Source organism: Chiloscyllium plagiosum, unplaced genomic scaffold (assembly GCF_037043375.1).
Source record: "Chiloscyllium plagiosum isolate Xiang-an unplaced genomic scaffold, Cpla_swu_hap1 HiC_scaffold_2, whole genome shotgun sequence".
NCBI classification, from domain to species: Eukaryota; Metazoa; Chordata; class Chondrichthyes; order Orectolobiformes; family Hemiscylliidae; genus Chiloscyllium; species Chiloscyllium plagiosum.
The window spans coordinates 114,169,038-114,188,646 of NW_028270140.1; the positions used below are offsets into that span (position 1 = coordinate 114,169,038).

The 19,609-nt window shown below is 39.9% G+C and overlaps 1 protein-coding gene across 7 annotated transcripts in view; it reads left to right on the forward strand.

Moving 5' to 3' along the window:
- The first annotated feature begins 526 nt into the window (after positions 1-526).
- atg10 (ATG10 autophagy related 10 homolog (S. cerevisiae)) overlaps positions 527-19,609 on the forward strand; it is a 241,259-nt gene continuing 222,176 nt past the window's right edge. Inside the window, exons 1-2 of one of the 7 annotated variants that reach the window (XM_087999773.1) lie at positions 619-676; positions 3,414-3,551. In XM_087999773.1, the coding sequence (XP_087855899.1) occupies positions 3,474-3,551 (78 nt within the window). In that variant the 5' untranslated portion in view covers positions 619-676; positions 3,414-3,473. Of the gene's footprint in view, positions 677-1,072; positions 1,093-3,413; positions 3,630-19,609 lie in introns of those variants that run through there. The other 6 variants (XM_087999768.1, XM_087999757.1, XM_087999760.1 and 3 more) reach the window with 6 other exon arrangements.

Here is a 19,609-nt window from a genome sequence, read left to right on the forward strand (position 1 = left end):
TAAAATCATTTTTCGGAAGAGAGAGGTAAGAAAGAGAATGGAACGGGTTCAAACAGCTTCATTCTTTTAATTACGCCGAAATATAAATGCTCATTACACCTAATAATATTTCACATTACATGTACAAGAAACGCGGATGCACCACATCTTTAAATGTGCCTCTGGCTTCCAACTTTGTTGTGGCAAGCCACTGCTGTCAGACAGTGTGGGAGGGAGAAGCATTAACTTCAACAGCTGTTTCTTGACCCCGGCTGTCAGTCTTCCCAAGAATAAATTTTTGGAGTGTCCCATTACAACCCTGTGGGGGATTATATAATATCGAGATGCCTGCTTGCTCGCAGAGGAGCGCCAGCAAAGCCGCCCTGACGGACGGCCAGCTAAAAATCATAACAGGAGGCTGCGTTTGCAAAAGGCAGAGCCAGGCTGGGGCAGCTCTGAACGCAGCGTGGCTCGATGTTTACAAAGCACGTTTCCCCTGTTGGGTGAATGCAGTTCGAGGGAGTCCTGCACAGACTACAGTAATTCCCCTGCAAGGGCGACTTGAAACCGGCTGTGCTGAATAGCATTTACTCTTCCCGTATCCTCCCCCCGCTGCAGCGATACATACCCCGGAAGTTTAGCCCTTCATTGCTCGCGAAACTTTCTCTACACTGCCTGTTTTTTAATATATCTTTGGGTATGTGCTGCATCTTCTGTATGTCACTCCATCACCTACTCTTTATATATATATATATATATATATATGCGCCTGCATGCATGTATGTATCTATATATATGTATATAAAGCAACATTGATTTTGTGCATTTTTTTGGAGGAGGGGTGGGCAAACCATACCGAGCGAACAATGAGATGCGAACTGCTCTCACAAACTGCTCCCATGCCCCATTTTTCAAAAAAAAAACAAAATCACCGTGAGTTAGAAACTGTAATCATTCCACATTATTAATCTTGGGGAGAAAACACTGACAATGATATTGGAGGTGCTTCCAGTTAGACAAAGGGAGGGGCGTATATTCAGTGTAGTAGTAAATAATTAGCCTACCAGCGATTCTTACTGCTGGGTGGTTCCATCTGAAAGCCGCTTAAATCAAGTATGTATTGCAGGACATGTACTTGGGTGATGTTAAATTATCCTAGGTTAATTGCTGTAGGTTACAAATACAATGTTTTTCATTGCTGAAAGTCATGAACGAAATGACTTGGTTTTGCCCCATCTCTTGTCTGTCTGTCAGTCTCCTTGTTTTGGAGTCAGCACTGGGTATTTATCAGCAAGGATTGTACTGTCCTGGATCTTCTCTGGAATGTGATATGGCTTAACTATTCTTGATAAACAATGCTTTTATGCAGAATCTGGACTTCAGATCAACTTCCCAAGTTTAATTTAACAATAAATTTGCAAGAGGTGAACTCCTGTAAAATTATTATTCTCCTGCTCCTCTCCCCCGCCACCACCCCACCCCCCCCAGAAAAAAAATGATTCTCTGTGTTGTCATTTTGTACATCCTCACTTGTTTGTGAAGTGTGTTCCAAACCTGGCCCTGTAATCTTTTTATCTTCTAATATGTTGGTAACTAAAGAAAAGCATTTTTTATGCTTTTTTGGGAGAAGGGACATTTATTGCTGGTAAATAGCAAGTAATGCTAATGTTGATGCAAATATTTGATGTATAAACGTTGGTGTTGTTTGACAGACCATGTATACTCTGTCTTCCACGTACCTATCATATATGTTGTATGATAGCTGAAAAAACAGTTGGGGCAAATATTTTTCAAAAACTTGTGATAGGTTTTTAAAATGGAGTAACTTGCTCAGACTAGTCAGCAAATTAGAAATAAATGCATTTAGATTGTAAGTGTATCATTTACTCATTATGTATTTTTCTGCTCATCCTGAGGACCACTTGAAAGCGCAAGGCTCCTATATCTAGGATAGTAGGTTATCCTGATCATAGGAGAAAGTGAGGACTGCAGATGCTGGAAATCAGAGTCGAGAGTGATAGACTTTTCATAATAGTTGGTCATATTATTTGTACTTGTTTAACAAGATATGTGCTTGCATCTGAAGTGGCGAAGAACTGCAGATACCCTGAGCCCCATAACTGAGCTCTTCTTAACAATTGATAACAGAAGTCCCAAATGCAGGAGTGTACCTGCTATGATCCAGTTGTGACTGATTCTTTTTCAGGTTGACTCAGTCCTACAATGTGAGTGTCTTTCAGTGCCACCTGGGGAAACTAAATATCAATTGTGTCTCATATATGTTTTATTTTCTCTCTGCTTCGCAAAGTAGTTTGTATCTGATAGGAGTTGAAGTAGAAATGTAGTTGTTTGGGAGTTATTCTCTTGTGGAGAAAGTGAGGTCTGCAGATGCTGGAGATCAGAGATGGAAATGTGTTGCTGGAAAAGCGCAGCAGGTCAGGCAGCATCTCGGGAACAGGAGAATCGACGTTTCGGGCATTAGCCCTTCTTTATTCTCTTGTGCTTTATTCAGGTGGGCCTCAGAGCTTTGATCAATTAGCTTGAGTATCTTGCTTAGATTTTCCCAACCTCCAAACTACATAGAATATTGCAGATTGAGAAAAAGGCGAGTAATGGGAAACTGTCTCAAGATAAGATTCCAGTATCTATAAATCATATGGACTCAACAGTCACGAATTATATTTGCCATCCATTGGAGAAATGTTTTGAGAATATAATTTATAATCTGATCTGTTGGGTGAATTTGTTTGCCCTGCTGAAACTGCAAAGTCTTGCGATTACTAGGAGATCATTGATGTATTAAGTTGAGTGCCGTTGAAATACTTTATTCCATGTAGGCCTGTTGCAAATTGTGGCTGCCAGTATTTAAGATCAAAAATAGGTAATTGTGTATTTTGTTGAAGCTTTTTGGCGGACAAGAATTTTATGGTGTGTGGTAAAATTTCTGAATTTCATGTGTGCAACCATTTTATTCATGGTTTTTGGTATATGTAGTTTTGTTCTCTCTGTAGGAGTACATTGGGAATATTGTTCCATAGACACTTGCAACCTTGCGTGTTTATTGAAGCAGGCTGTCTACATGTTTGAGATGAGCCAGTCAATTGTAATAATATAAGTTTCATATTCTTTAGAATGATGCAAAGTGCGTCGAAACTGATGATTTGCTCTTTTGAAATACGGTCCCTGGTAACATAGGCTGTGCAGCCAACAATAAAGCCCCACAAATAGCAATGAGTGTAACCAGTTGAGATTGGTTTCGGGATGAAAATTGCTTAAGAAAATTACTGGGAGAATTCCTGAACCTTATTTGAGTATTAGTAGGAGCTAATCTAACAAGCGGAAATGCAATGATTTAAAGTCTCAACCAAATTCTGGTACTTCTTTAAGAGCTACATTTAAAGACTAAACTTAACACTTTTGTCTTGATGTCCTAGAGCAAAGTTTGAGCCCATGTGTTTCTGACATGTGATACCAACAGAGTCAAGCTGACACTAATGCATCAAACAAAAGCAAAGTACTGTGGATGCTGGAAATGTGAAATGAAAACAGAAAGTGCTGGAGAAACTCAGAAGGTGTGGCGGTATATGTGGAGAGAGAAATACAGCTGATATTTTGAGTTCAATATGACCCTCCTTCCAGGCCAGGCCTATGTATGAGCCATTTTGTCTTGTCATTCCTTGTCTTGTTGATAGACACATCTGTTAATACCAGAAGTATATATGTGGAGCTACTGTAGTGTCATCAATGCATTCCTGAGTTTTAAAGAGGTCTACCTTTATCTAGAATTAAAGGGTTGGAAGTGGTATTGACAATAGCAGCAGCTATTTAGCTCTGTCAGTGATTGTGCAGAGATGGACAGAGGAATCTCTCCTCAGGAGAGTTTGGCAGCCCTAGCAGCATATTACTTACATTAGTAAGGTGGGTGGTGTGATTCTCATGGGAGACAGTGCTGTGATGTAGATGGCATATATAATGTCTCTTATTTGCTTGAGAGCTAAAATTCTATCTGTAACTATTGTGAAATCTAAAAGAAGGGCTTCAGAGTTCTGCTGTATACTCCAGTCCTCAAAAAGGTCAATTTCTGTATCGAGCTGTACCATTTAGGTATCTGTTTAGTTTCTTGTAAAAGGAGACCAAGGATATTTGTAAGATCTTTGACAGTATTGTGTCAATTAGCACAATGTTGTTTTTTCAGTTTTGGTTATGGAAGCTCTTTTTAATGTTGGGAGGCTATTTAAACAGAAAATTCTGTTCTGTGTGAAACAAGCAATTTGCAGCTTTGTTGGTGTGTATTCCTCAATCTTCCTTGTTTGAAATGGAATCAAGAAGGAACAAACCATCATGTTTTTAAAATTATATGGTTCTTTATGAAAGGATCAAAATCTTTGTTTCAGTGCAGTTTCACATCAAATTCAAAGGAGTGAAGGTTTACCCCAATCTTTCTGTTTGTTGAATGTTTTATGCTGCTTCCAGTGTTCTCTACCTTTAGCAAGTTGATTTGTCTTTTCTATGATCCCAGTCTTTTTGAAGAAATTTTGTTGATTCCAAGTTTATTCATTATTTTTCTGGGGTGAGTTTTAATTAATTTTCTCTTCTGGATCATACTTATTTCTGTGAGCAGACCTTCTTTAACCACCACTTCTTGACTTCTTTGTGAGATACAGTCGACATCTCGTCCTGGAGCAATGACATGTATGCAATCATGTTGTGACTGCATTTTTACTTAACTATATTGCTATCAAAGCAAAGCAAAGATTTCTGTTTCCTATAGGCAGTCTGAAAAACAAAGCCATTTCTAGTTTTTGTAAAATATTTAGCATGTTTATCCTTATACATTCCAATTTTTAGTTTCTCGTCTTTCTTACTGCTGCTGGTATTTGTCCTGTTTCAGATTTCTACTGTGCTTAGTTTCCTGTCTGCGACACAGCTTTTTTTTGAAACAAGGTCTACAAATCTCTATTGAGCAACAATAAAATTGATTTATGTGGCTTGGTCTCTTACTGTGATTGGTCATCAGTAAGCTTGCTTCAAATGGTCTAATCTAGAAGTCAAGGTTTAGACCTTAAGTCCTCCATATATCAAACAAAACAATGTATATTATAATAAAATAAAATGTTTTGTTTGTTTATCAGATAATTATGAAACGTGTTTGGCACATTGGGTACAATATCAACTAGGCTGGGATGTGGAAAGGGGGTCTTATTAGATCAGTTCTGTGATAGAAGGGATGAATTAAGGTATGCAGGATAGGAGGCATATTATTTGGAAAGGGCAATGAATAGAGAATTTATACTTTTTTCACTTTTTAAAATGCATATTTTATGTAATTTATTTTTAGAAGAGTAAATAGTTGAATGGTAGACAGCACTTGGTTTTATAGATCTTTAATCTGGGGAATCTGGTTATGAGATTGTAATAGATTCATAAAGGTGATTGATAAACTGCTCCAGTGATGTCTAATTAAACTGATTGAATACTATGTTTGCCATTCAGGCACTATACACCCTGTGGTACCCAAAGGTCATGAAAGGACTTGAGATATACCAGTCAACACATGGTTTGTGTTCATGGCCAGCCAGGGAAAAGCAAGCCAATGATGAAATAGTCAGTGACAAAAATTGCTGGAAAAGCTCAGCAGGTCTGGGAGCATCTTTGGATGGACAGAAGGGTCACTTGAGCTGAAAAGCTAACTGTGATTTCTCTCCACAGATACTGCTAGACCTGCTGAACTTTTCCATCAATTTCTATTTTTGTCTCTGATTTACAGCATCCACAGTTTCTTCGTTTTTTCTGAAATAGGCAGCTACTGGCAATCATTGTGGGCCTGTGAGAGAAATTAACTATGTAGCAAATACTAGTTTGTAGAATTTGGAGACAGGGACTCTTCCCCTTATTATCCCACCATTCCTCACCACTGTCCTGCCCTCGCTCACTACTCCCTCTTCTCCCCTTCCTGCCATCCCTCTTGAACACCCCCTATCTTTAATCCCCCAAATCTGCAACGTTCTCTCACTTGAGCTGTCTCTTTCTCAACTGCTCTCCCTCCTTTCTCCACCACTTGTCTGCCTTCATTTTCACTTTTTTTTCGTGCAAGCCACAGAAAATTGCATGAAATTACTTGAAGATGTGAAGCATTTTTAAAGTCAAGTGATAAGTATTTGGGATGTGTAGGATCTAATTGCTTTTCCTACAACAACTTGTTCAGTCAGGATTTTAACTTTGTTCAGTCAGTTTATTTTTTACTTGTTAAAGTTAAGGTGCCAACACCTAAGCCACGTAGAAAATTAGGATGAATACTTTGTAACTTCACATTGGATTTACATATGTTGTTGAACATTATGTTGAATTTGTATGAGAGACTGGTTTACTCTCATAATAGTGTTGTATTCTGTTCTGGAAGAATAGGGAGGCATTAAAGAAGGTGCAGATTCATAGCATTGTTATGGTACAAAAGGAGGCCATTCAGCTCATTGTGTCTGCACTGGCAAGAAAAAAGTCATGCGAATGGCTCCAGGGAACCATTCAGTTAGAGGGCCTAGTTCAGCTTCAGTTAGAGGGCCTAGTTCAGCTTCAGGTAGCGGGCCTAGTTCAGCTTCAGTTAGCAGGCCTAGTTCAGCTTTAGTTAGAGGACCTAGTTCAGCTTTAGTTAGAGGGCCTTGTTCAGCTTTAGTTATGGGCCTTGTTTAGCTTTAGTTATGGGCCTAGTTCAGCTTTAGTTATGGGCCTAGTTCAGCTTTAGTTATGGGCCGAGTTCAGCTTGAGTTAGAGGGCCTAGTTCAGCTTCAGTTCGAGGGCCTAGAATAATTTTCCTTTGAGAAGGCCAAGAGGAGATTTGATGGGGGTGTTGGATAACACAAAGTCTGGACAGAATAGGTAGGGAAAAATTGCTCCCTCTCATGAAAATGTTGGGAACAAAATGGCACAAATTTAAGGAAATTGGCAACACAAAAAGCAATAGTGCAATGAGGAAAATCTTCATATGCAGTCAGGTTCTAGGATCTGGAATGTATTGTTAGAGATTTTGATGGAGCCAGGTTCAATCAAAGCATTCTAAAAGGAATCAGACCTTACATAATGCCTTCACTTCCTTTCTAAAATATGACACCCAGAACAGGATATAATATTTCAAATGAGATCAAACCAGCATCTTGCGCAAGTTCAATAATGTTATGTAGCATATGTAAATCAAATGTGGGATTGCAAAGTACTTAATCCTACTTTTCTGTGTGGCTTAGATGTTATTGACAACTTTAAAAGGAAAAGGAGAAAGGAGGCAAGGCTGGGACGGTACCAGGTGAATTGCTCATTGACAGATCCATTGCAGGTTCAATGGGCTGAATGGCCTTCTACAATGCTGTAACACTTCTGTGGCTCTGTTTTATCAGGTACTTTGACCACTTGTGCTCATTTTCACCAGTGGAGTTGTTGATAAGTGCAATGTGACTTTATAGAATCACAGAATGATACAGCAAAGAAGTAGGACATTTGACCCATCATGCTGTGCAAGCTTGTTTATTTGAGTTACTCAATTAACTCCACTCCCCTTGGTCTTTGTCCAGAGCCCTGTAAATTGTTTCACCTCAAGTCGTGGTTTAATGGTCTTTTAAATGTACTGACTGAATTGCTTCCGTCATCATTTCAGGCAGTGCACTGGAGATCATTACAATCCTGTGTTTAAAACAATAAGTTTCCTCTTGTAGCCTCTTATTCTTCTGAAATCACCTCAAATCTGTGATGTGATCCTTTGCAATGAATCAATTCCACTGAATGCCACAGGTGGCCTGAAAGATTTTTCTGAGGGTTTTGAAGGTGTCTTTGTTTATCAAATGTTAAACTTTTCCAGAGCCCAGTGGTTGCACTCTCAAATTATCAACAGTATAGTTTTGAATATGACCTTAATTGCTTCAGGCTTCTATTCTTTACTTTTTGTGGAACCCCTAACTGTAAAAGTACAAAACCATTGCTCTGGATTCTCTAAAGAACTGAATGAGCTGATACTGAAACTATGTGAAAGTGCTCAAATTGTCTGATAATCAGTTCCAAAAGATAGTTGACCCACAAATAAGGGGAGTTATTCATTGCTTTCAGGCTGTCAGATGCCTTTTACTGCTAAAAGAATTTACATGCTTTTATGTGGGCAGAAGACAATGTTTTATACTGGCTATAGAGTACCATTTTAACTCTATTTTTGTTATTGCCAATGAGCAATGATACTTTGCTAACCTCCATTCGATTTTTGGAGGAATTGGGGCCACTTGCAAACCAATAGTTTACAGCAGGTGTTTGGGAAATGAACGGATGCATTTCCGAATGCATTTTGAGTAGAGGTGCTGGTGTGTTTCAATAACGGTTCACTGCTGAAAGCTGTACAATAGGTGAATATGGTTCCCTTAAACCTTATACTGATTGCAGTTGCCATGAATGATCACAGACCTGACATACTGTTTTGTTGCTCCATGAATGCTGCCAAATTAGTATTCCCAGCATTTTCTGTATTTATAGAGCACCTTTAACATCTTAAAATGTTCCAGGGGAAACAGGAGCATTTTTGAAAAACTTTTAAAGAAAGTGGTTAAAGAGGTGAGTCTTAAGGAGCATCTTAAATGAGGAAAGAGAAATGGAAACATTTCAAGAAGGAATTCCAGGGCTTAGGGTCTAGGCAGCTGAAGACATCACTACCAGTGGTGGAGTGATTAAAATCGGTGATGCTCATGAGACCATGATTTGATGAGTACAGATATTTCTGACAGATCGGGGTTCTAGGAAATTACAAAAATAAGAAAGGAAGAGGTCATGATTTGAGACTTTTACAACTAAGGTTTTCTAACCAGGAACCAATATAGGTCAGCGAGCAGAAGTTTGAAGGGTAAACAGCAATTGACAGCAGTTTTGGATGACCTCAAGTTTACAGAGGGTAGAATGTGGGATGTTGGCCAGTCGTGCATTGCAGACAGTTTGATTCAGCCTCAGACAGTTGCCAGGGAGAGTAATGGAGTCTGTAGTTAGGGAAAGGAATTCATAGTTGGACAATGGCTTCGGTCTTCCTAATATTTAATTATAGGGAAATTTTGCTTATCCAGTATTGGATGTCTGTCAAATACTTGGTAAATGTTGACACTGCACTATATATTATTCAAATAGTATGTTTGGGAGTTTAAATGTTGCAGAGCTTGATGTGTATTTCGTTATAATGTCGATGTGCAACACAGAGGTAATTTTCATTTTTGTGATTGTGCATCGATGACCCGTTTTAAATCTCTTGGTTTTTTTTATTTCCATTGAGATGTCTGAAGGTGTGCTGCCAAGTTGCTGCCCCCAATTTTGCACTTTTGCACAGTCCAAATTATCTGATGTTCTATGTGGAGAGAAACTATTGCCAGAAATGAATCATCTCCATCATTCACTATTCCCAAAATGTTTCTAGTTGCAACTGTTTTCTAATTCAGAAATTTCTTCATGAAAACTTTGTGAAGAACACAACTTCCCAGATTTGAGGAATGCATTGGCTTTCACTGTTTCAGGAGTATATTTCAACACCTAACTGAAAAAAGTACTTGCCTTCACAAAGTTTCTCTAACACCATCTGATTTCTTTATCTTTCAGCATAAGGTGTTTTCTACTTAAATTATATAATCAGGAAAGAAAGGACTTCTACAGAATGATACCTGTTCACCCTAAGTCTGACAGTTGCAAATTATTTTGTGGCAGAATCCTGTAATGCACTCTGGGAGAATTTTCTGTTCAACATCTTAACTTAATGGTGCATTGCATTGTAATAATTGTTAAACTTTTCCCTTGACGTCTTAATATTTAATTGAAGGAAACTTCTCATCTAGTGCTGGGTGTTAGATGAGCAGTCTGATAATTTAGCATCAGGGGAGGAGGCGAGAGTGATGGTGGTGAGGTGAAACTGGGTGTTGTCAGTACATATGAAAACGAATATTGTGGTTTTGGATAATGTCATCAAGGGCAAGCATGGCATTGAGAAATAGGAGAAGGGTCAAAGAATAATCCTTTGGGATCACCAGAGTTAACAGGATCAAGAAGAGAAGTCATTACAAGAGATATTCTTGTTAGATAGTAAAGAATGCAAACTGGTGAATGAATTATCTCTCAGCTGGATTCCAGTGGAGAAAGGTTGGAAGAGGAGGATGTGGTCAGCAATGTGAAAGGCCACAGACTGATCGGGAAGAAGACTGGAAATCATTGGTTTTCAGTCCTCACACACAAATTCTTTCCAGACTACAACATCTCACCTCTCTCAGGCAACAATATGAGAACAAATGAGTTTTTGCAATTTTGGTATCATATCTGACTCCAAGATGAGAGCTACCTACCTCATATATTTGCCATTGCTAAGACTGCATATTTTCATCTGTGCAATATCAACTGGCCTTGGTCATTTGCAGCTGAAGCCCTCATTCATATTTGTATGGCCTCTAGGCTTGATTTGGTTGTCTCCCACATTTTGTCTTTGTAAATTAGAGATGCTTCAGAATTCTGCTTTTATTTCCCATGTCCTGATCCCCAACCAGCCTCATCCTTGCTGACCTACATTGGCTGCCAATCAGGAGCATTTTGATTTTAAAATTCTCATCTTTGTTTTCAAATCACCTTATAGCCTTGCCTTTCCCTATCCCTAATCTCTTTTGCTCCTACAATCCTCCATAACTTTTAAGTTCCTCTAATTCTGGCCTTTGAGTTTAATTCCTCTGTTCTTGATGATTATATCTTTAGTTGCCTGAGCCCTAAACTTTGGAAATTCCTCACAACCCTTCTACCTGTTTACTTCACTTTCTCCACTTAAGACACTTGCTAAAATTATGATCTTGCATTTAGTTATCTGAGCAAACACCTCTTTATGTGGCTCAGTATTATAGTTCATTTTATAATGTCAAATGCAGCACTTTGGGATATTTTATTATGCTGTAGGCACTATATAAATAGACGTGTGGCTGCTTAACCTTGTTAAAATGTTCATGTTCTACTGCAGGGTTGATCAGCATATAACCACAAAGAATATGAATTGCTGATATTTAAAATACTTGTACATTTATTTTTAAGTTTGGTAATTATCTTGTCACATTGAAGGTAGTTCCTAGCATTGAACTTGAGTGTAGCTCAATGAAGATGCAATTTGTTGACAGGATATTCACAAGGATACTATTGTAAAGGGGAGCAACGTTTTTATACTGTCTGACTAGAGCAGGCTGAATGGTTAGGTAATGGGCTCTGTTTAGTAAAGATGTTCCCATGGAAAATGCACTAATTGGATTATGACTGACAGTTAACTGTCAAGCATTGTTTAAATTTAAACCAGTTTTGAAACTTTATTGCTGGAACAGCACAGCAGGTCAGGCAGCATCCAGGGAACAGGAGATTCGACGTTTCGGGCACAGGCCCTTCCTGAAGAAGGGCCTGTGCCCGAAACGTCGAATCTCCTGTTCCCTGGATGCTGCCTGACCTGCTGTGCTGTTCCAGCAATAAAGTTTCAACTTTGATCTCCAGCATCTGCAGACCTCACTTTCTCCTTAAATTTAAACCAGGCAGGTTTACTCTGAGTGATGGCAAAGTGGTATAGTGTTGGTGTCCATGCCTCTGAGCCAAAAGATGCAGGCTCAAGTTCTACCTGAACTGGAAATGTCTCAACATATCCAAACAGATTTGTTCAAAATACCTGGGCTAAGTATCCAAGGCATTGCCCAATGTAATAAACTAGAGAATGGCTATTGTCGACTTCATTTAGTTTAAACCAGGCACAGTGAAGGTAGAAGTTCTTCCTTTCTACAAAGTACAGAGCCTATTGTATTAATGTACATAGCTACATGTAAATGCAAGTGCACCATACTGAAAACCTGACTGATGATCTTAAATTGTAATTCCTAATATACAGGATTATTGAGCAAAAGTTTGTTCTATCATGGAATCGCATTGAATATTGGACACCATGGTTAGAGTTTGCTAGCATAGATCGTTTGGTTATGATCATTTTGCATTGTTTGTCCCCTTTACATTAGCAGTATTGTGAACCTGACAGTATTTATTATAAATTCAACTTGAAGATTAAATAAACCAGATGAGACTACTTAATGACACATGACAAAATTCAGATAACAATCTTAATGATCTTGATACATTGAACCAAAATATTCAATTTGAAAAAAATGACTTCCCTATTACTTAGTACAACAATGGGAAATTAATGCTAATTATGTATAGGGAAAACCTGCATGTACACAGAGTGTGAAGTAAAACCAGATTTGAAATAACTGATTTCATATTTGATATCATGATCTTATCTCCACTGGAGATCTTCCTTCCACTTCCAAATTTGTATTTCCAACCCTAGCTGCCCATTTCTACTTCTCTCGCAGAACTAATGACAGGGCAGCCCGAGTTCTTGCCATATCTTCTTTTTTTTTCTTTGTTCTTGTTCAATCTTTTCAAACTACTTTGCTCCTTCACAAATTGACTAGTTTCTGGAACTATGACCATTTCATTGTAGATCTCTATATTTCCATTCTCCCAGCAAGATGGTCTTGTTACTTTTGTAGCACAGAATGTGCTGCTACTTTTAAATACATTTCCAACTAGTTCCCATCCTCCATCATTCAAAGGTGAGGTTAAAGACTCAAGTTGATCCTGCTCCCATTATAACCTCCATCCTCTTGGTCTCTTCTGGACCAGACATGCAACTATTTCACCTAGCATCGTCGCCGGACCCTAACCAGCCAGCCTGACCTCCCAATCACCACCCATTTCAATTCCCCTCCCACTCTCCATGACATGTCCATCCTTGGCCTCCTCCATTGCCACAGTGAACCAGGCTACAAATTGAAGGAACAACATCTCAGCTTCTGCCTGAGTAGCCTGCAGCCTGAAGGACGTAACACTGAGTTCTCTGATTTCAAATAACCTTTCCACCCATCCCCCGGCTCCGTGTCCAGACTGCCCTCCTCCCTACCATTCGACCTCCCACCTCACTATCTTGACTATCTCACCACCCCCAACTTCAACCCACGTCCAGCCCTTACACTCCTCCCCACCTCCTTAACCTGACCTTACCTGCTCATCTTCTTTCCCACTGACACATCTGCTCCACCCTTCCACTGACCTATTACAATATTCCATTACCTGCATCCACTTATCGCTATCCCACCTACCTCCCCTCCCCCCCCCCACTCACCACCACCCCTCCCCAATCTTGATGAAGGGGCTTGATTGGAAACGTTGATTTCTCCACCTCCTGATGCTACCTGGCTTGCTGTGTTCTTCCAGCCTCCTGCTTAGATGCCAGCATCTGCTATCCCTTTTGTCTCAGGCATTCATTCAGTAACTGGTGATGTAGCAACTACCTAAGCTATTACCTTCATGTTATATCAAAACTTTCACAGTGTTGGACTTTGACCATCTTCTATCCACAAATTTCTCCCTCTGCTTGTTCGTTCAAAGACTACCAAACAAAGAATTACAAGTAACTTTGCTTAGATATGACAAAGTAAGAGTTAATTGGAGTTACTATTTTTGAAAATCACACTTTCTGTTCTGAAATAGATCAAAACAGTACAAGCATTGCATAAGGATTTGAGCACAAGAGTAATGCATTCTTGTTTCAGATGTATAAGAGTTTGGTTAGGCCTCACATGGAGTATGGTATGCAATTTTAATCTCCTTACTAAAAGTAAAATATTATTCCATAGAGGGAGTACAGTAAAGGTTCACCAGATTTGTTCCCGAGATGGCAGGGCTACCCTATGAATAGAGATTGGGTAAACCGGGACAAAAACAGAGAGTGCTGGAGAATTACAGCAGGTCTAGCAACATCTATAGAGTCTAGTGACCCTTCATCAGAACTACTGAATTTGAAAAGTTGACTTTGTTTTCCCTCTACAGATGCTACCAGCCCTGTTTTGTTCCACATTTTCAGAATCTGCAGTTCTTTATGTTTATGTGGATAAACTGGGCCTGCATTCTCTAGAACATCAAAGAATGAGAGGATGGCACTGAAACTGACAAAACACTTAAAGAGTTAGACAGGGTAAATGCAGCTAAGATGCTCCCTGTGATTGAGGAGTCTAAAACCAGGGAGCACAACTTAAAAATAAAGGGAATGCCACTTGGGTCCAGGGTTTTATCAAAGGATTGTGAACCTTTGGAGTTTTCCACCACAGAAGACTGTGGAAGCTGACTATTTGATTATGTTTAAGGTTGAGATTTGTAGGTTTCTGATTACCAGTAACATACAGGGTAATGGGAATGAATCGTGGATAGATAGGATGGTGAGGATGACGTTTGGTATGCTTTCCTTTATTGGTCAGAGTACAGGAGTTGGGAGGTCATGTTGCGGCTGTACAGGACATTGTTTAGGCTGTTGTTGGAATATTGCGTGCAATTCTGGTCTCCTTGCTATCGAAAGATGTGAAACTTGAAAAGGTTCAGAAAAGATTTACAAGGATGTTGCCAGAGTTTAGATTAGATTACTTACAGTGTGGAAACAGGCCCTTCGGCCCAACAAGTCCACACCGACCCGCCGAAGCGCAACCAACCCATACCCCTACATTTACCCCTTTAACCTAACACTACGGGCAATTTAGCATTGCCAATTCACCTGACCCTGCACATCTTTGTGACTGTGGGAGGAAACCGGAGCACCCGGAGGAAACCCACGCAGACACGGGGAGAATGTGCAAACTCCACACAGTCAGTTGCCTGAGTCGGGAATTGAACCCGGGTCTCTGGCGCTGTGAGGCAGCAGTGCTAACCACTGGAGTTGGAGGATTTGTGCTATAAGGAGAGGTTGAATAAGCTAGGGCTGTTTTCCCTGGAGCGTCGGAGGCTGAGGGTTGACCTTATAGAGGTTTATGAAATCATGAGGGGCATGGATAGGATAAATAGACAAAGTCTTTTCCCTGGGGTGGGGGAGTCTAGAACTGGAGGGCATAGGTTTAGGGTGAGAGGAGAAAGATATAAAAGGGACCTAAGGGACAACTTTTTCACACAGAGGGTGGTATGTGTATGGAATGAGCTGCCAGAGGAAGTGGTGGAGGCTAGTACAATTGCAACATTTAAACGGCACCTGGATGGGTATATGAATAGGAATGGTTAGGATGGATATGGGCCAGGTACTGACAGATGGGACTAGATTGGGTTTGGATATGTGATCAGCATGGACGGGTTGGAGCGAGGGGTCTGTTTCCGTGCTGTACATCTCTATGAGTCTATGTTTGATCAGCCATGATTAGCAGATTAAACCCGAAGGGCAGAATAGCCTGTTCTCATTCCTATGGTCTTCATTACCCTAAAATACGTTAGTGAAGGTGGTATTAGGCGGGAAGGGAGTGATCTTTCAGAAATGGCTAGAGGGGGCTGGGTTTTGCAGTGCAAGTGGGAAGTAAAAATTGGGAGTTTGTGAACTATCTTCTTGATGGTAGAGGGGATGTGTGCTCCTTATGTGCTCCTCCAAAACTGTGATCCATTTCCTTCCTCACAGGCAATTTGTTTTAAATGAATCAGATTCTAATGACATCTCAAGTCATTCATGCTAGCCTTCCATGTCATCTGTATTATGTAGTTACATTAAGATTAGCTGAGCTTTTAACATTTGAACTTTGTGTGCATTCTTCCAGTTTTACCTTCTAGTCGTAATATCCTCAAGTTCCAGGATACTGGATAAGAGGAATTATTGGGCACCTAATGCTATCAATAGATGTCCTGTGTGGAGGTAGGAACATGATTTTGCTTGGAGACCAAGCTTAGTTTGTTTGATCAGAAAATCTCAGATTTTTCAGGCAAATATTCCTCACAGACGTATTTGTTAGTGCTTAGTTAAATTGGTAACTGGTTTCACAATTGAAGGCTTGAGTTGTATTGTACAGGAATTGTGGAAAAGCAACATACATTTTAACAAATTTATTAAATTTAACAGCATAAAAAGAGGCAAGCTACATGGCCCTTGGTGGTAGTTACCATACACATGTGTAAGCAGTTCCAATGTTCCACTTATGAAGCACATTCCCTTTTTCTGTCTATCAAAACTAATCTTGAATGGTGGCATAACTTCTGCCCTTGAAAATACTTCCATGACCTAATAACTCTCTAAGTTGGGATGTTTAATCTGTCCTCTGTTCTGGAATGTCTACTAGATCCTATATCTGTGGTGCCTTGCTGACATTGTCCTTTCCTTCCTGGTCCTGATGAAAGGTTAACGACCTGAATTATGATCTGTTTCTCACCATAGCTGCTGCTTGACCTTCTGACTATTTTGAGCATTTTTTGTTTTCACTGAAGATTGCTCTGCCTGAATCAAGAGGACCCTGTTTTTTTTCCTCACTGCTTGTTGAGGGAGAACAGAGGAGATTGGCTTTACATGCCTGTGGATGAATTATTGGAATTACACTGTCTTCCCTATCAAATTTAATTAGCAGTGGGAAAAGAGCTATTGACACTAAACTTGATTTGGCAGTTTTTCTTTAGTTTAGTCATATCAAGATTAGATTTCCGTCTGCATCTAAATATTCTGGATCCTCTGCCACGGACATTGGAAGGGAAATTTATTCATTGTCTTTTTAAAAAAATTATAGTTGGAATGTGGCTTTTACTAACGACACTGATTTAAAGCAATGCCTAGATTTCCTGAGGGGATTCAGAGTCATTCACTTAGAATGGTATTTCAGTTACATATAGGAAGACTATGGGATAGCAGTTTGCCTCCTCTGAAGGACTTTAGATGACTGGGTAGGCTTTCGCAACAAAATAGCAACTTCTTTGATTATTTTCTGGTATTGGTACTGTAAAGTATTAGATTTCTTAAATTCTGTTTTGCAATTTGCTAAGGTGGTTTTTGAACCTAATTTCTTAGTTTCGACTGTAACAGCATAACAGATGACAGTGAAATGACCACATCTTTGCCTAGCAAATGGCAACAGCCATTCATGACATGAACACTATCACAGAAACATAGAAGATAAGAGCAGGAGGAGGCCTTTTGGCCCTTTGATACCACTCTGCTATTCATCATGATTATGGCTGATGGTCCACCTCAATAGTCTAATCCTGCTTTCTCTCCATAATCTGTGATCCCATTCACCTCAAGTGCTACATCTAGCTGCCTCTTGAATACATTCAATGTTTTGGCATCAGCTACTTCATGTGGTAATGAATTCCACAGGCTCAGCACTTTTTTGGGTCAAGACATGTCTCCTCATCTCTGTCCTAAATGGTCTACCTGAATCCTCAGACTGTGACCCCTGGTTCTATTACACACTTGCTATGTGGAACATCCTCCCTGCATCTAGCTTGTTTAGTCCTGTTGGAATTTTATCAGTTTCAATGAGATCCCCCCCTCATTTGTCTTAACCCCAGTGCAAACAGTCAATCTCTCCTCACATGTCAGTCCTGCCATCCCAGGAATCAGCCTGGTAAATCCTTGCTGCACTCCCTCGAGAACAAGAGCATCCTTCCTCAGAAAAGGAGACCAAAACTGCACACAATATTCTAGGTGTTGTGCAGAACTGCAACAACACATTCTTGCTGCTGTACTCAAAACCTCTTACAATGAAGGCTAACATATCATTTGCCTTCTTTGCCGCCTGGTGCACCTATATTTTTACCTTCATCGACTGGTGCATAAGGACACCCAGGTCCTGCTGCACATTCCCCTCTCCCAATTTCCAGCCACTCAGGTAGTAATCTGCCTTCTTGTTTTTGCTTCCAAAGTGAATAATCTTGCATTTATCCAAATTATACTGCGTCTGCCTTGATTTGCCCACTCACCCAATCTATCATAGAATTTCCAAGTCCTTCTAGGTGGTAGAAATCGCTGTATTCGACAGAGCTGTGCAAGGAAATATCAAGGTGCACTGCATCTTGTGGATGGTGCACACAGCTGCTACTGTGTGTCACCGGTGGGTGCAATGAATATTTAATATAGTAGGTGGGGTACCAATCATGTGGACTGTTTTGCCCAGGCAAGTGGAGAGTTTTCCATCATTCTCATGACTTGTGCCTTACAAGTATGGACATAAGTTGCTAAAATATCTGAAGAGTTGCAAATAGTGCTGAATGTTGTGCAATCATCAACAAACACCCAGCTCTGATGTTATGATGCAAGAAGTGTCATTGGTGAAGCAGCTGAAGATGGTTGGGTTGAGGACACCACCGGAGGAACTCTTGCAGAGATGTCCTGGAACTGAGATGAGTGACCTCCAACAACCACAACCATCTTCTTTTTTGCTAGGCATAACTTTAACCAGTGGGGAGCTTTCTCCAGATTCACATTGACTTTAGATTACCAGGGCTCCTTGATGCCAAGTAGTTATAGGTGAAATGTGATCTTCATGTCAAGGGCAGTTATTATCACTTGCCACTATAGTCCAGTTTTTTGGTTAATTTTGGACCAAAGCTGTATTGAAGTCAGGAGTTGAGTTGTCCTGCTGAAACCTAAACTGAGCACCAGTGAGCAGGTTATTTCCAAGTAAGTGCTGATGTTGAACCCTTCCATTATTTTACCATTGATTAAGAGTTGACTGATAGGTGGTAATTGGCTGGATTGTATTTGTCCTTTTTTTCTGTGGTCAGGACGTTCCTGGATAATTTTCCACACTGCTGATTAGATGCCAATGCTGTAGCTATATTGGAAACTGTTTGCTTAAGAGTCTGGCAATTTATCAGGATACAAATCATCAGTACTGTTCCCAGAAATGTTTTTAGGGCTTAGTGCCTTTACAGTACCCAGTGCCTTAAGCCATTTATTGATGTCACATGGAGTGAATCAAATTGGCCAAAGACTAGTGTCTGCTACTCCAGTAGGCGCAAGATTGTTGTAAATAATGGAAATGCACAGTTGCACAGGCATACTCTTCTGCGTCAGTGCAAGGTAATTCAATCATTCAGGGCATAGCCTTGTTTTAAGAAAACAGTGTTCTGGCACCCTTGATGTGTTGATGCACTTTTTTTATTCTTGAATATTTGAAGTATTTTGAAGAGAAGTTATTGATCATGCTTAACCATAACCAGTCATTGGTAAAAATCAAAACTGCTGCTTTGCATACAAGGAAAATTTAATTTGCAAATGTGAGTCTTGGCTGCTTTGCGTGAAAGCTATAGAGCCATAAAACTTGATGCACTGTTAGCTTAAATGTGATTCACGTGCATGAATCAGTTTCAGTGGCTCAGGTGCTTGATGATGGATGCTGCAGGAGGAGAAATGCTCAAAAATGTCCGGGACGATTGTCAGAATAACCTCTCCCCATTCATTGTTTTGCATCCCTAACCCTTGTCATCTGTCATTCTCCACCTTTAACCTCACCCGTCCATGTCCCAACTCTTCTCCCCCCCCCCCCCCCCCCCCCACCCCAAAACATCTGTGTAATTCTGTTGGATTATTTTCTAAAATCAATTACTATTTGTAATTTTGAAACTTGTTTTGTTTAAAGGATGTTTGGTACTAAAAATGAATTGGAAAACACTGTGAAATAAATTGCCTAATGTAAATTTGGAGAAAATCAGCAAAAGTTGCTATTTTTGAATATGACTAAATATGAAATAAGCCAACGGGCACCAACAGAAAGGCAAGGTGTAGCTAAACAATTATCATGAATTATTTATATAGCTTAGATATTTTTGCACAGCT